Source organism: Phasianus colchicus, chromosome 38 (assembly GCF_987193195.1).
Source record: "Phasianus colchicus chromosome 38, bPhaCol1.hap1.1, whole genome shotgun sequence".
Lineage (NCBI taxonomy): Eukaryota > Metazoa > Chordata > Aves > Galliformes > Phasianidae > Phasianus > Phasianus colchicus.
In genome coordinates, this window is record NC_143473.1 from 1,335,740 (window position 1) to 1,351,179 (window position 15,440).

General features: G+C 61.9%; 2 protein-coding genes across 2 annotated transcripts in view; both read left to right on the top strand.

The window, feature by feature from the left end:
- SPTBN4 (spectrin beta, non-erythrocytic 4) overlaps positions 1-13,948 on the top strand; it is a 95,578-nt gene extending 81,630 nt beyond the window's left edge. The window contains exons 29-34 of the mRNA XM_090129870.1: positions 2,830-3,284; positions 5,761-5,830; positions 5,946-6,238; positions 10,715-10,891; positions 13,068-13,110; positions 13,526-13,948. Of these exons, the coding sequence (XP_089985996.1) occupies positions 2,830-3,284; positions 5,761-5,830; positions 5,946-6,238; positions 10,715-10,891; positions 13,068-13,110; positions 13,526-13,666 (1,179 nt within the window). The 3' untranslated portion in view covers positions 13,667-13,948. The remainder of the gene's footprint in view (positions 1-2,829; positions 3,285-5,760; positions 5,831-5,945; positions 6,239-10,714; positions 10,892-13,067; positions 13,111-13,525) is intronic.
- An 861-nt stretch (positions 13,949-14,809) lies between these two features.
- Positions 14,810-15,440, top strand: part of SHKBP1 (SH3KBP1 binding protein 1) — a 29,510-nt gene continuing 28,879 nt past the window's right edge. Inside the window, exons 1-2 of the mRNA XM_090129872.1 lie at positions 14,810-14,924; positions 15,023-15,076. Of these exons, the coding sequence (XP_089985998.1) occupies positions 14,866-14,924; positions 15,023-15,076 (113 nt within the window). The 5' untranslated portion in view covers positions 14,810-14,865. The remainder of the gene's footprint in view (positions 14,925-15,022; positions 15,077-15,440) is intronic.

Genomic DNA, 15,440 nt, shown 5'->3' on the forward strand with positions numbered 1-15,440 from the left:
TCCCAAAATATGGGGAGCAGGGGTGGATGGGAATCTTAAAACAAGGGGAATCCCAAAATGTGGGGAGCAGGGATGGATGGGGAACCCCAAAGGGTGGGGGTTCCCAAAATATGGGGGGCACTGATGGATGGGAATCTTAAAACAAAGGGAATCCCAAAATGGGGGGAGTAGGAGTGGATGGGGAACCCCAAAGGGTGAGGGATTCCAAAATATGGCGGGCACTGATGGATGGGAATCTTAAAACAAGGGGAATCCCAAAATGTGGGGAGCAGGGATGGATGAGAAACCTCAGAGGGTGGGGGATCCCAAAATAATGGGGGGCACTGATGGATGGGAATCTTAAAACAAGGAGAATCCGAAAATGTGGGGACCTGGGATGGATGGGAATCTTAAAACAAGGGGAATCCCAAAATATGGGGAGCAGGGGTGGATGAGAAACCCCAAAGGGTGGGGGAATCCAAAATATGGGGGGCACTGATGGATGGGAATCCTAAAACAGGGGGAATCCCAAAATATGGGGAGCAGGGGTGGATGGGAATCTTAAAACAAGGGGAATCCCAAAATGTGGGGAGCAGGGATGGATGGGGAACCCCAAAGGGTGGGGGATCCCAAAATATGGGGGGCACTGATGGATGGGAATCCTAAAACAGGGGGAATCCCAAAATATGGGGAGCTGGGATGGATGGGGAATCTCAAAGGGTGGGGGAAAACATAATATAGGGAGCACTGATGGATTGGAATCCTAAAACAAAGGGAATCCCAAAATGTGGGGAGCAGGGATGGATGAGAAACCCCAAATGGTGGGGGAATCCAAAATATGGGGGGCACTGATGGATGGGAATCCTAAAAGAGGGGGAATCCCAAAATGTGGGGAGCAGGGATGAATGGGGAACCCCAAAGGGTTGGGAATTCCAAAATATGGGGGCACTGATGGATGGGAATCCCAAAACAAGAGGAATCCCAAAATATGGGGAGCAGGGATGGATGGGGAACCCCAAAGGGTGGGGGAATCCAAAATATGGGGGGCACTGATGGATGGGAATCTTAAAAGAGGGGGAATCCCAAAATGTGGGGAGCAGGGGTGGATGGGAATCTTAAAACAAGGGGAATCCCAAAATGTGGGGAGCAGGGATGGATGGGGAACCCCAAAGGGTGGGGGTTCCCAAAATATGGGGGGCACTGATGGATGGGAATCTTAAAAGAGGGGGAATCCCAAAATGTGGGGAGCAGGGGTGGATGAGAAACCCCAGAGGGTGAGGGATTCCAAAATATGGCGGGCACTGATGGATGGGAATCTTAAAACAAGGGGAATCCCAAAATGTGGGGAGCAGGGGTGGATGAGAAACCCCAATGGGTGGGAGATCCCAAAATATAGGGAGCACTGATGGATGGGAATCCTAAAACAGGGGGAATCCCAAAATGTGGGGAGCAGGGATGGATGGGGAACCCCAAAGGGTGGGGGAATCCAAAATATGGGGGGCACTGATGGATGGGAATCCTAAAACAAAGGGAATCCCAAAATGGGGGGAGCAGGAGTGGATGGGAATCTCAAAATATGGGGAGGAGGGGTGGATGAGAAACCCCAAAGGGTGGGGGAACCCAAAATATAGGGAGCATTGATGGATGGGAGTCCTAAAACAGGGGGAATCCCAAAATGTGGGGACCTGGGATGGATGGGAATCTTAAAACAAGGGGAATCCCAAAATATGGGGAGCAGGGGTGGATGAGAAACCCCAAAGGGTGGGGGAATCCAAAATATGGGGGGCACTGATGGATGGGAATCCTAAAACAGGGGGAATCCCAAAATATGGGGAGCAGGGGTGGATGGGGAATCTCAAAGGGTGGGGGAAAACATAATATAGGGAGCACTGATGGATGGGAATCCTAAAACAAAGGGAATCCCAAAATGTGGGGAGCACGGATGGATGAGAAACCTCAGAGGGTGGGGGAATCCAAAATATGGGGGGCACTGATGGATGGGAATCTTAAAAGAGGGGGAATCCCAAAATGTGGGGAGCAGGGGTGGATGGGAATCTTAAAACAAGGGGAATCCCAAAATGTGGGGAGCAGGGATGGATGGGGAACCCCAAAGGGTGGGGGATCCCAAAATATGGGGGGCACTGATGGATGGGAATCCTAAAACAGGGGGAGTCCCAAAATATGGGGAGCAGGGATGGATGGGGAACCCCAAAGGGTGGGGGTTCCCAAAATATGGGGGGCACTGATGGATGGGAATCCTAAAACAAAGAGAATCCCCAAATGTGGGGAGCAGGGATGGATGAGAAACCCCAAAGGGTGGGGGATTCCAAAATATGGGGGGCACTGATGGATGGGAATCCTAAAACAAGGGAAATCCCAAAATGGGAGGAGCAGGAGTGGATGGGAATCTCAAAATATGGGGAGGAGGGGTGGATGAGAAACCCCAAAGGGTGGGGGAACCCAAAATATAGGGAGCATTGATGGATGGGAGTCCTAAAACAGGGGGAATCCCAAAATGTGGGGAGCAGGGATGGATGGGGAACCCCAGGGGATGGGAAACCCCAGAAGATGGGGACACTGATGAATGGGAATCCTAAAACAAGGGGAATCCCAAACTGTGGGGAGCAGGGATTGGATGGGGAACCCCAAAAGATGGGGAACCTGAAATCGAAGGGAACCCCAAAAGGGTGGGGAACCTCGATGGACGCGAGACCCCAAAGGGGTGCAGGATCCCAAAAAGTGGAGGACCCCAAAGGGTGGGCAACCCCAAATCCTGCAAAAACCCCCAATGTGGGAACCCCCACCCCACAGTGACTCCCCCCCCCCCCATTCCTTTCCCCCCTTCCCCAGCTGGAGAAGCTGAAGGCGGAGCAGAGCAAGCAGCCGGCCACCCCTCTGTTGGGGCGCAAATTTTTGGGGGACCCCTCCCCAACCACCCCCCCCACCCCCATCACCACCACCGCCGCCACCGCCGCCGCCGTCACCCCGGTGACACCTCAACGTCCCGGGGGGGATGAGACCCCCGAAACCCCCCAGCCCCGAGTTGCCTACGTGAGGCAGGAGCTGCGCCCCGAGCGTCTCCAACCCAAAGTGGATCGCGTGCGGGATGGGGAGGGGGTCGCGGATCGGGACCCCCCCCTGGCTCTGCCTGCCGCCGCCGTCCCCCCCGATTTGGGGGCAGCGAGGGGGGACGGCGGGGGGGACGGAGGAGACGTGAGGACGGGGATCCTGGAGAGGAGGAGGGAGAGGAGGGAGAGGAGGATGGAGAGGCAGGAATCCAGCGAGCAGGAGGGGACACGGCACGGGTATGGGGTGGGATTGGGATTGGGGTGGGGGTGGGGTGGGATTGGGGTTGGGATTAAACTGGGATTGGGTTGGGATTGGGATTGGAGTGGGATTGGGGTGGGATTGGGGTGGGGGTGGGATTAAAGTGGGATTAGGATGGGATTAAAGTGGGATTGGATTGGGGTTGGGGGTGGGGTGGGATTAAAGTGGGATTAGGATGGGATTGGGGTGGGATTGGAGTGGGATTGGGGTGGGGTTGGGGTGGGGGTGGGATTAAAGTGGGATTAGGAAGGGATTGGGGTGGGATTGGATTGGGGTTGGGATTGGGGTGGGATTGGGATTGGGGTTGGGATTGGGGTGGGATTGGGATTGGGATTGGGGTGGGGGTGGGATTGGGATGGGATTGGGGTTGGGGTGGGATTGGGGTTGGGATTGGATTGGGGTTGGGATTGGGGTGGGGGTGGGATTGGGATGGGATTGGGGTTGGGGTGGGATTGGGGTTGGGATTGGATTGGGGTTGGGATTGGGGTGGGGGTGGGATTGGGATTGGGGTGGGGGTGGGATTGGGATGGGATTCGGATGGGATTGGGGTTGGGGTGGGATTGGGATGGGATTCGGATGGGATTGGGGTTGGGGTGGGATTGAGGTTGGGGTTGGGATGGGATTGGGGTGGGATTGGATTGTGATTGGGATTGGAGTGGGATTGGGATTGGATTGGGGTTGGGGTGGGATTGAGGTAGGGGTTGGGATGGGATTGGGGTGGGATTGGATTGCGATTGGGATTGGAGTGGGATTGGGATTGGATTGGGGTTGGGGTGGGATTGGGGTGGGGGTGGGATTAAAGTGGGATTAGGATGGGATTGGGATTGGGGTTGGAGTGGGATTGGGGTGGGATTAAAGTGGGATTGGGGTGGGGTTGGGGTTGGGGTGGGATTAAAGTGGGATTAGGATGGGATTGGGGTGGGATTGGAGTGGGATTGGGGTGGGATTGGGATGGGATTGGGGTGGGATTGGGGTGGGATTGGAGTGGGATTGGGGTGGGGTTGGGGTGGGGGTGGGATTAAAGTGGGATTAGGATGGGATTGGGGTGGGATTGGATTGGGGTTGGGGTGGGATTGGGGTGGGATTGGGGTTGGGATTAAAGTGGGATTGGGTTGGGATTGGGATTGGGGTGGGATTGGGATTGGGGTGGGATTGGGGTGGGGGTGGAATTAAAGTGGGATTGGAGTGGGGTTGGGGTGGGAGTGGGATTAAAGTGGGATTGGGATGGGATTGGGGTGGGATTGGATTGGGGTTGGGATTGGGGTGGGATTGGATTGGGGTTGGGGTTGGGGTGGGATTGGGGTTGGGATTAAAGTGGGATTGGGGTGGGATTGGGGTGGGATTGGAGTGGGATTGGGGTGGGGTTGGGGTGGGGGTGGGATTAAAGTGGGATTAGGATGGGATTGGGGTGGGATTGGATTGGGGTTGGGATTGGGGTGGGGGTGGGATTGGGATTGGGGTGGTATTGGGATGGGATTGGGATTGGGATTGGGGTTGGATTGGGGTGGGATTCGGATGGGATTGGGGTTGGGGTGGGATTGAGGTAGGGGTTGGGATGGGATTGGGGTGGGATTGGATTGGGGTTGGGGTTGGGGTGGGATTGGGGTTGGGATTAAAGTGGGATTGGGATTGGGATGGGATTGGGGTGGGATTAAAGTGGGATTAGGATTGGGGTGGGATTGGGATAGAAGTGGGATTGAAATGGGATTGGGGTGGGATTGGATTGGTGTTGGGGTGGGGGTGGGATTGGGATTGGGGTGGGGTTGGGATTAAAGTGGGATGGGGATTGGGATTGGGGGTGGGATTGGATTGGGGTTGGGGTGGGGATGGGACTGGGATTGAGATTGGGATTGGAGTGGGATTAGGGTGAGGGTGGGATTGGGATTGGAGTGGGATTGGGATTGGGATTGGAGTGGGATTGGGGTGGGATTAAAGTGGGATTGGGATCGGAGTGGGATTGGGGTGGGGGTAGGATTGGAGTGGGGTTGGGATTAAAGTGGGATTGGGATGGGATTGGGGTGGGGGTGGGATTAAAGTGGGATTGGGGTGGGATTGGGATTGGGGTGGGATTGGGGTGGGGGTGGGATTGGAGTGGGTTTGCTATATTATTATGGGATGTAGTGAGATATGGCGGTATATTATGGGATGTTCTGGGATATGGCGCTATAGTATGGGATATGCCAGGATATGGGGGTATATGATGGGATGCAGTGGGATATGGAGCAATATTATGGGATACGCTGGGATATGGAGGTATATTATGGGATGTACCGGGGTACGGCGCTATATTATGGGATGTAACAGCACGTGGTGGTACATTATGGGATGCAGCGGGATAGGGTGCTACGTTATGGGATGTACTGGGATACGGCGACATATGATGGGATATGCTGGGATGGGGAGGTATATTATGGGATGTCACAGAAGCCCCCACTCCCTCCCACCCCCTCCCAGCAAAGCCACGCTGGCCGACATCGTGGAGCAGCTCCAGGAGAAGGAATCCACCGCCCCCATCCCAAATCCCGTGAGTACCCCCATCCCAAACCCCTTCCCCTTTATCCCCATCCCTCCCACCCCCAAAACCAAACCTCCCCCATCCACCCCCACCTCTAAAACCCCCCCCCTCATCACCACCACAGCCCCGGGACCGTGAACTTCCCGGCCGTCTCCCCACTGAAATCCTTTCGGAACGAACCCCCCGCCCCGATCGACCCCGCGCCCGCGATCGTCCCAAACCCCGCCGTCGCCCCCGACCCAAAGAAGGGGCTCCTGGGGGGCCGGGGGAAGGCAGGAGGTCACGTTCAGCTCCAGCCCAAGGAGGTGCCCCCCCCCCACCGCCGCCCCCACCGCCCCCCACCCACACGGTGCAGCACGAGGGGCTCCTGTTTCGTAAGCATGAATTGGATGGGCCCAATAAGAAGGCGTCCAATAGGTGGGTGGGGGGGGGGGGGGTTTGGGGGGGGGGTTGTGGGGTGAAGGGGGGGGGGTGGGGTGGGGGGGGGTTGTGGGATGGGGGGAAGGGGGGGGTGGGGGGTGGGGGGGGTTATGGGATGGGGGGAAGGTGGGGGGGGTTGTGGGGTGAAGGGGGGGGGGGATTGGGGGGGGGGTTGTGGGGTGAAGGGGGGGGGGGGATTGGGGGGGGGGTTGTGGGGTGAAGGGGGGGGTGGGGGGGGTTATGGGATGAGGGGAAGGGGGGGGTGGGGGGTGGGGGGGGTTATGGGATGGGGGGAAGGTGGGGGGGGTTGTGGGGTGAAGGGGGGGGGTGGGGGGGGTTATGGGATGGGGGGAAGGTGGGGGGGGTTGTGGGGTGAAGGGGGGGGTGGGGGGGGTTATGGGATGGGGGAAGGTGGGGGGGGTTGTGGGGTGAAGGGGGGGGTGGGGGGGGTTATGGGATGGGGGGAAGGTGGGGGGGGTTGTGGGGTGAAGGGGGGGGTGGGGGGGTTATGGGATGGGGGAAGGTGGGGGGGGTTGTGGGGTGAAGGGGGGGGTGGGGGGGGTTATGGGATGGGGGAAGGTGGGGGGGGTTGTGGGGTGAAGGGGGGGGTGGGGGGGGTTATGGGATGGGGGAAGGTGGGGGGGGTTGTGGGGTGAAGGGGGGGGTGGGGGGGGTTATGGGATGGGGGGAAGGTGGGGGGGGTTGTGGGGTGAAGGGGGGGGTGGGGGGGGTTATGGGATGGGGGAAGGTGGGGGGGGTTGTGGGGTGAAGGGGGGGGTGGGGGGGGTTATGGGATGGGGGGAAGGTGGGGGGGGTTGTGGGGTGAAGGGGGGGGTGGGGGGGGTTATGGGATGGGGGGAAGGTGGGGGGGGTTGTGGGGTGAAGGGGGGGGTGGGGGGGGTTATGGGATGGGGGGAAGGTGGGGGGGGTTGTGGGGTGAAGGGGGGGGTGGGGGGGGTTATGGGATGGGGGAAGGTGGGGGGGGTTGTGGGGTGAAGGGGGGGGTGGGGGGGGTTATGGGATGGGGGGAAGGTGGGGGGGGTTGTGGGGTGAAGGGGGGGTGGGGGGGGTTATGGGATGGGGGGACGGTGGGGGGGGTTGTGGGGTGAAGGGGGGGGTGGGGGGGGGTTATGGGATGGGGGGACGGTGGGGGGGGTTGTGGGGTGAATGGGGGGGTGGGGGGGGTTATGGGATGGGGGGAAGGTTGGGGGGGTTGTGGGGTGAGTGGGGGATGTGGGGTGTGGGGGGGGGGTGTGAGGTGGGGGGGAGGTGGGGGGGGTTTGTGGGGTGAAGGGGGGGTTGTGGGGTGGGTGGGGTGAATGGGGGGGGTGTGGGCGGTGGGGGGGGTTGTGGGGTGGGGGGAAGGTGGGGGAGCTTTGTGGGGTGGGGGGGATGTGGGGTGAGGGGGGGGGTTGTGGGGTGGGGGGGTGTGGGGTGAGGGGGGGGGTGTGGTGTGGGGGGGAGGTGGGGTGAGGGGGGGAGTTGTGGGGTGGGGGGGATGTGGGGTAGGGGGGCATATGGGGTGGGGGGGGTTATGGGACAGGGGGGGTTTGGGGGGGGTCTTGTGGGGTGAAGGGGGGGTTGTGGGGCGCGGGGGGAAGTGGGGGAGGTTGTGGGGTGGGGGGGAGGTGGGGTGAGGGGGGGGTTGTGGGGTGGGGGGGAGGTGGGGGAGGTTGTGGGGTGGGGGGCTGTGAGGTGAGGGGGGGGTTGTGGGGTAGGGGGGGATATGGGGTGGGGGGGTTATGGGAAAGGGGGGGTTTTGTGGGGTGGGTGGGGGGCGGGGGGGGGTGTGGGGTGAAGGCGGGGGTTGTGGGGGGTGGCGGGGAGGTGGGGGGGGTTGTGGGATGGGGGGGAGGTGGGGGGGGTTTGTGGGATGGGGGGGATGTGGGGTGAGGGGGGGTTGTGGGGTGGGGGGCGTTATGGGATGGGGGGAGGTGAGGGGGGCTCTGTGGGGTGAAGGGGGGGGTTGTGGGGTGGGGGGGGTGTGGGGTGGGGGGGGTTGTGGGATGGGGGGGTTGTGGGGCAGGGTGGACATGGGGGGGGTTGTGGGGTGGGGAGGATGTGGGGTGAGGGGGGGTTATGGGATGGGGGGGTTTGTGGGGAGGGGGGATTATGGGATGGGGGGGGCGGTGGAGGGGGTTTGTGGGGTGGATGGAGATGTGGGGTGAGGGGGGTGTGTGGGGCGGGGGGGGTGGGGTTGTGGGGTGAATGGGGGGGTTGTGGGGCGCGGGGGAGGTGGGGGGGTTTGTGGGGTGGGGGGGATGTGGGGTGGGGGGGGTTATTGGACAGGGGGGATTTGTGGGACGGGGGGGTTATGGGGTGGGTGGGGGGTGGGGGGGGTTGTGGGGTGGGGGCGCTGATGTGGGAGGGTTACGGGGAGGGACCCTATAAAAGGTGTCCGATGGGTAATGGGGGGGCTGGGGGGGGTCCGTCGCCCCATTCTGGGGTTTTCCTGCACCCCACCCCCCCAACACCCCCCCAAATGACACCCCCCCCATTTTACCCCCCATTCCCCCCCCAAATGACCCCCCCCATTCCCCCCCCAACTGACATCCCCCCCATTCCCCCCCCAAATGACACCCCCCCATTTTACCCCCCCATTTTACCCCCCATTTCCCCCCCCCAAATGACATCCCCCCCCATTTTACTGCCCCCAAATGACACCCCCCCATTCCCCCCCCCAAATGACACCCCCCCATTTCCCCCCCTTATGACCCCCCCCATCCCCCCCCCAAACGACACCCCCCCATTTTACCCCCCCAAATGACACCCCCCCTATTTCCCACCCCCAAACGACACCCCCCCATTCCCCCCCCCAAATGACACCCCCCCCATTTTACCCCCCATTTCCCCCCCCAAATGACACCCCCCCATTTTACCCCCCCATTTCCCCCCCAAATGACACCCCCGCCATTTTACCCCCCCAATGACACCCCCCAATTTCCCCCCCCCAAATGACACCCCCCCATTTTATCCCCCATTTCCCCCCCCAAACGACACCCCCCCATTTTACCCCCCCAAATGACACCCCCCCATTCCCCCCCCCAACTGACATCCCCCCCATTCCCCCCCCCAAACGACACCCCCCCATTTCCCCCCCCTTATGACCCCCCCCATTCCCCCCCCCAAACGACACCCCCCCATTTTACCCCCCCAAATGACACCCCCCCTATTTCCCCCCCCCAAACGACACCCCCCCATTCCCCCCCCCAAATGACACCCCCCCCATTTTACCCCCCATTTCCCCCCCCAAATGACACCCCCCCATTTTACCCCCCATTTCCCCCCCCAAATGACACCCCCCTATTTTACCCCCCCACTTACATCCCCCCCATTTTACCCCCCCATTTCCCCCCCAAATGACACCCCCGCCATTTTACACCCCCCAATGACACCCCCCAATTTCCCCCCCCAAATGACACCCCCCCATTTTATCCCCCATTTCCCCCCCCCAAATGACACCCCCCCATTTTACCCCCCCACTGACATCCCCCCCCAAATGACACCCCCCCATTTTACCCCCCATTTCCCCCCCCAAACGACACCCCCCCATTTTACCCCCCATTTCCCCCCCCAAATGACACCCCCCCATTTTACCCCCCATTTCCCCCCCCAAACGACACCCCCCCATTTTACCCCCCCAAATGACACCCCCCCATTCCCCCCCCAACTGACATCCCCCCCATTCCCCCCCCAAATGACACCCCCCCATTTTACCCCCCCACTGACACCCCCCCCATTCCCCCCCCCGAAATGACACCCCCCCCATTTTATCCCCCATTTCCCCCCCCCAAATGACACCCCCCCTTTTTACCCCCCCAAACGACACCCCCCATTTCCCCCCCCAAATGACCCCCCCCATTTTACCCCCCTACTTACATCCCCCCCCATTTTACCCCTCCATTTGCCCCCCCCAAATGACACCCCCCCCATTTTACCCCCTCATTGCCCCCCCCATTCCCCCCCCCAAATGACACCCCCCCATTTTACCCCCCCACTGACATCCCCCCCCATTCCCCCCCCAAACGACACCCCCCCATTCCCCCCCCCAAACGACACCCCCCCATTTTACCCCCCCCAAATGACACCCCCCCATTTTACCCCCCCGAATGACACCCCCCCATTTTACCCCCCATTTCCCCCCCCCAAATGACCCCCCCCATTTTACCCCCCTACTTACATCCCCCCCCATTTTACCCCTCCATTTGCCCCCCCCAAACGACACCCCCCCCATTTTACCCCCCCCAAATGACACCCCCCCCATTCCCCCCCCATTCGCCCCCCCATTCCCCCCCCCAAACGACCCCCGCCCATTTTACCCCCGTACTGACATCCCCCCCCCGTCCCCCCCCTCCATTGACATTCTCCTCCCCAACCCCCCCCCCCCTTGGATTTTCCCCATGCCGCCCCCCCCTCCTTGCCCCCCCCCCCCCATTGTCGTCCCCCCCCCATATCTATATGCCCCCCCCACAGGTCGTGGCTGAACCTGTACTGCGTGCTGAGCCGGGGGGAGCTGGCGTTCTATAGGGACTCAAAGGGTCCATCCGGGGGGGGGGGGACGCACAATGGGGAGCCCCCCCTCAGCCTCCATATGGCCACCAGCGAGGTGGCCAGCGACTACAAGAAGAAGAAGAACGTCTTTAAATTGAGGTGGGGGGGGGGGGCACAATAAGGGGGGGGGCACAATTAGGGGGGGGCACAATTGGGGGGGGGTGGGGGACACACTAAAGGGGGGGGAGAGGGTCTGGGGGGGGAGCGAATGTGGGGGGGGCACACTGGGGGTGCACACTGGGGGGGGAGGGGATGTGGGGGGGGCACACTAAGGGGGGGTTGTGGGGGGGCAGACTAAGGGGGGGGGAGGGGGTGTGGGGGGGCACACTAAAGGGGGGCACAATTGGGGGGGTGGGGGGCACACTAAGGGGGGGGGCACAATTGGGGGGGGCACAATAAGGGGGGGAGAGGGTCTGGGGGGGGGGAGGGGGTGTGGGGGGGGCACACTAAGGGGGGGGGAGGGGGTGTGGGGGGGCACAATTAGGGGGGGCACAATTGGGGGGGCACAATTAGGGGGGGGTGGGGACACACTAAGGGGGGGGGAGAGGGTCTGGGGGGGGGAGGGGGTGTGGGGGGGCACAATTAGGGGGGCACAATTAGGGCGGGGTGGGGGCAGACTAAGGGGGGGGGGAGAGGGTCTGGGGGGGCAGACTAAGGGGGGGGAGGGGGTGTGGGGGGGGCACACTGGGGGGGGAGGGGATGTGGGGGATGTGGGGGGGGCACACTAAGGGGGGGGTGGGGGTAAGGGGGGGGGAGCGAATGTGGGGGGGGCACACTGGGGGTGCACACTGGGGGGGGAGGGGATGTGGGGGGGGCAGACTAAGGGGGGGTTGTGGGGGGGCAGACTAAGGGGGGCGAGGGGGTGTGGGGGGGCACACTAAGGGGGGGGCACAATTGGGGGGGGTGGGGGTGGGGACACACTAAGGGGGGGGGAGAGGGTCTGGGGGGGGGGAGGGGGGTGGGGGGGTGCACTAAGGGGGGGAGGAGGTGTGGGGCGGCATACTAAGGGGGGGGCACAATTAGGGGGGGGTGGGGACACACTAAGGGGGGGGGAGGGGGTGTGGGGGGGGCAGACTGGGGGGGCACACAAAGGGGGGGAGGGGATGTGGGGGGGAGGGGATGTGGGGGGGGCAGACCTAGGGGGAGGGAGGGGGAGTGGGGGGGGCACACTGGGGGGGCACACTGGGGGGGGGAAGGGGTGTGAAGGGGGAGACTGGGGGGGAGGGGATGTGGGGGGGGACACTGGGGGGGGAAAGGGGTGTGGGGGGGCACACTGGGGGGGCACACTGGGGGGGGAGGGGATGTGGGGGATGTGGGGGATGTGGGGGGGCACACTAAGGGGGGGTGGGGGTAAGGGGGGGGGAGGGGGTGTGGGGGGGGTAGTCTGGGGGGGGAGGGGATGTGGGGGGGCCACACTAAGGGGGGGGGTTGTGGGGGGGCAGACTAAGGGGGGGGAGGGTGTGTGGGGGGGCACACTGGGGGTCACACTAGGGGGGAGGGGATGTGGGGGGAGGTGGGGTGTGGGGGGCAGACTAAGGGGGGGGAGGCGGTGTTGGGGGGGAGGGGATGTGGGGGAGCACACTAAGGGGGGGTGAGGGGATGTGGGGGGGGTTATGGGATGGGGGGGGCACTACAGGGTGAGTTATAGGGAGAAGCCTATGGTGGGTCTATTGGGAGGGGTTCTGCGGGGGGGTTCAAGGGGTGGGGAGTTATGGGGGGGGGGTGATGGGGTGGGGGGGGGTGTCTGTGGGGTGGGGGGATTCGTTGAGGGGGGGCATTGGGGGGGAGTTATGGAGGGGGGGTGATGGGAGGGGGGTCTGTGGGGTGGGGTGGAATTAATTGGGGGGGCCAATGGGGGGGGGGTCATGGGGTGGGGGGGGCATTTATGAAGGTCTGTGGGTCAGAGGGGGGGGGATTCTTGGCGGGGGGTCCATGAGGGAGTTTTATGAGGGTCTATAGGTGGGGGGGGTCCATAGATTATTTGGGGGGGGGGTCTGTAGGTCAGGGGGGTCCATGTAGGGGGCGTTTATGGGGGTTTATGGGTGGGGGTCCATAGATTATTTGGGGGGGGGTCAGGGAGGTCCATGGGGGGGGGGGGGCGTTTATGGGGGTCTATGGGTGGGGGGGGTCCATAGATTATTTGGGGGGGGGTCTGTGTGTCAGGTGGCTCCATGGGGGGGGGGGTCCATGGTGGTCTATGGGTCAGGGGGGGTCCATGGGGGTAATTTTTCTTTTTTGGGGGGGGGGGGGGGGAACTGACCCCACTGTTTTATAGGACGGCGGATGGCAGCGAGTTCCTCCTGCAGGCAAAGGATGAGGTGGGGGCAGTTTGGGGGTTATTTTTTTTTTGGGGGGGGGGTTGTCATCGTTATTATGGGCTGGGGGGGGGCCGGGGGGGGGCTCCGTTCTGCTCCTTTCCTATTTTTTCCCCTTTGTTTCTGCTTATTCCTTTTTACTCTTTTTGTCCTTTTTTCTTTTTTCTCGTTTTTCTCCCTGTTTTTTCCTTTCCGCTTTCAGCCTTTCCCGCTTCCGTTCTTCCTTCGATTTCTTTTCCCCTTTTTACTTTTCCGCTTTTTTTTCCCCCTTTTTCGCCACTTTCCCGTTCTCTGCCGCTTTTCCCTTTTTCCCATTTCTCCCTTTTTCTCTCCGCTCCTTTTACCCTTTCGCTCCCTCCGAGCGCTCCAAGTCAAAGCTCTTTTTTAATTATTTCCTGTTTTTAATTAACCTTTCCAGGAGGAGCTCCGCTCTTGGCTCCGCGCCATTTCCACCTCCGTCCAAGAACACGCGGAAATCGCGCGCGCGGCCGCCCCGCCCCCCGCCACCACTTCCTCCACCGACGAAGGGGCGGAGCGACGCACGCAGCGCCGGAAGTGACGTCATCTCAAACGCGCCGGAAGTACCCCGAAAACGCTCTGTTGCATTTTCCACGTGACGTCGCCTCCTTCCAAAACGCGCTTTTTCGGGGCCGGTTGGGGGGGGGGACGGACCACCCTCACTCTCCCTCCCCCGATTTGGACCCCCCCCCCACACACACACACATTTCGGGGCCCAAACACACTTTTCTTGCCCCCCCACACACACATTTTGGGGGTCCCCGCCCCCTCCCCCCAACTCCTCCATTCACAAAGCCATATAGAGAGCCTCGAGGGGGGGGGGGGGGGGGGGGGGGGGGCGGGAGGTGTCAGTTTATTTATTTATTTATGTATTTATTTATGGGGAGGGGGGGGGAAATTGTAAAGATTTTACCGAAATCCGCGCAGATGAGCCAAAAAAAAAAAAACAAAAAATACGATATATAAATATATATTCTATATACATATATATATATATATATGACCCCCCCGCCCCCCCTCCCCCCTTCCCCGCACCCCTTCCCTCTTTGCTCTGTGAAAAATGTACAATAAATGTGCCCCCCCCCCCCCCCCCTCCCTCCTCACGGTAAAAAGTGGACTTTTTATTTTGGGGGGGGGGGGGGGGTCCTATGGGCGTTTTGGGGGTGGGGGGTATTGAGGCATTTTGGTTTGGGGGAGGGGGGGGTCCCTTGGGGGTATTTTGTGTGGGGGGGGGGGTGGATGGAGTCATATAGGGGGGGGTTGGGGGGAAACACTGGGGGGCGAAGAACCATGGGGTGTTTTTTTTTTGGGGGGGGGTCCTATGGGGGTTCGGGGGGGGGATCATGGGGGTACATTTGGGAAGGGTGTGTAGGGAGGTCCCTATAGGGTTCATCTTTGGGGCGCTCCCATAGGATTGGGGCGGCTTCGTGGGGAAGCTTGGGATCGTGCTCTCCTCCACCCCCAAATTGGGCCTCGGCCCCTTTAAGAAGAGGCGGTCCTGCACAGCGGAGGCCACGCCCCCCTTCTCACTCACTCATCCAATCGCCGTGTTCTCCCCGCCCACCTCGTCCCTCGCCCTCCAATCACCGTGCAGAGCGGGCCGTTCGTACGGACCAATCGCCTACCACCTATAGCCGGGACATCCGGCGCCGGAAAACCAATCAAAATCAGCGTCGGGAGGAAACGGAAGCCGACAGACTTTATGCGGAAGCCGGAAGCGCTGCGGCAACAGTGGCGGCCATGGAGGCGGCCATGACGGGGGGGGCGGAGGTGGTGGAGCTGAATGTGGGCGGCAGGAGGCGCGTACAGGCCTGGACCCCCCCGTCTTCCCCCCCCCACGACCCCCGGGACCCCCCTGTGGGGTCTTATGGGGTCGCTGACCCCTCCTGTCCCGCAGGTTCAGCACCTCCCGGCAGACCCTCACCTGGGTGCCGGATTCCTTCTTCTCCAGGTGGGCCTGGGGGGGGGGGGAGGGGGGAATTATGGGGGTCTGGGAGGGGGGAGGGGGGGTTTGGGGGTGTTATGTGGAGCTGGGGGAGCTTCTATGGGGGGTGGGAGGGGTTTTATAGGGGCTGGGGGGGGGGCTGGGGGATTTGAGTGGGGATGGGGGGGGTTGGAGGGTTCTGCTGGGGGGGCTGGGGGGTTAATAGTGGGGCTGGGGTCGTTCTGTGGGGCTGGGGGGGCTTCTATAGGGGGTGTGTGGGTTGTGAAGGGGAAGTTGGTGCTGCTATGGGGGGCTGGGGGGGATTTATGGGGGGGATGTGGGGGTCTGAGATGTGTCTGGGGGGGTAGAATGGGGGTCTGGGGGTTCCTTG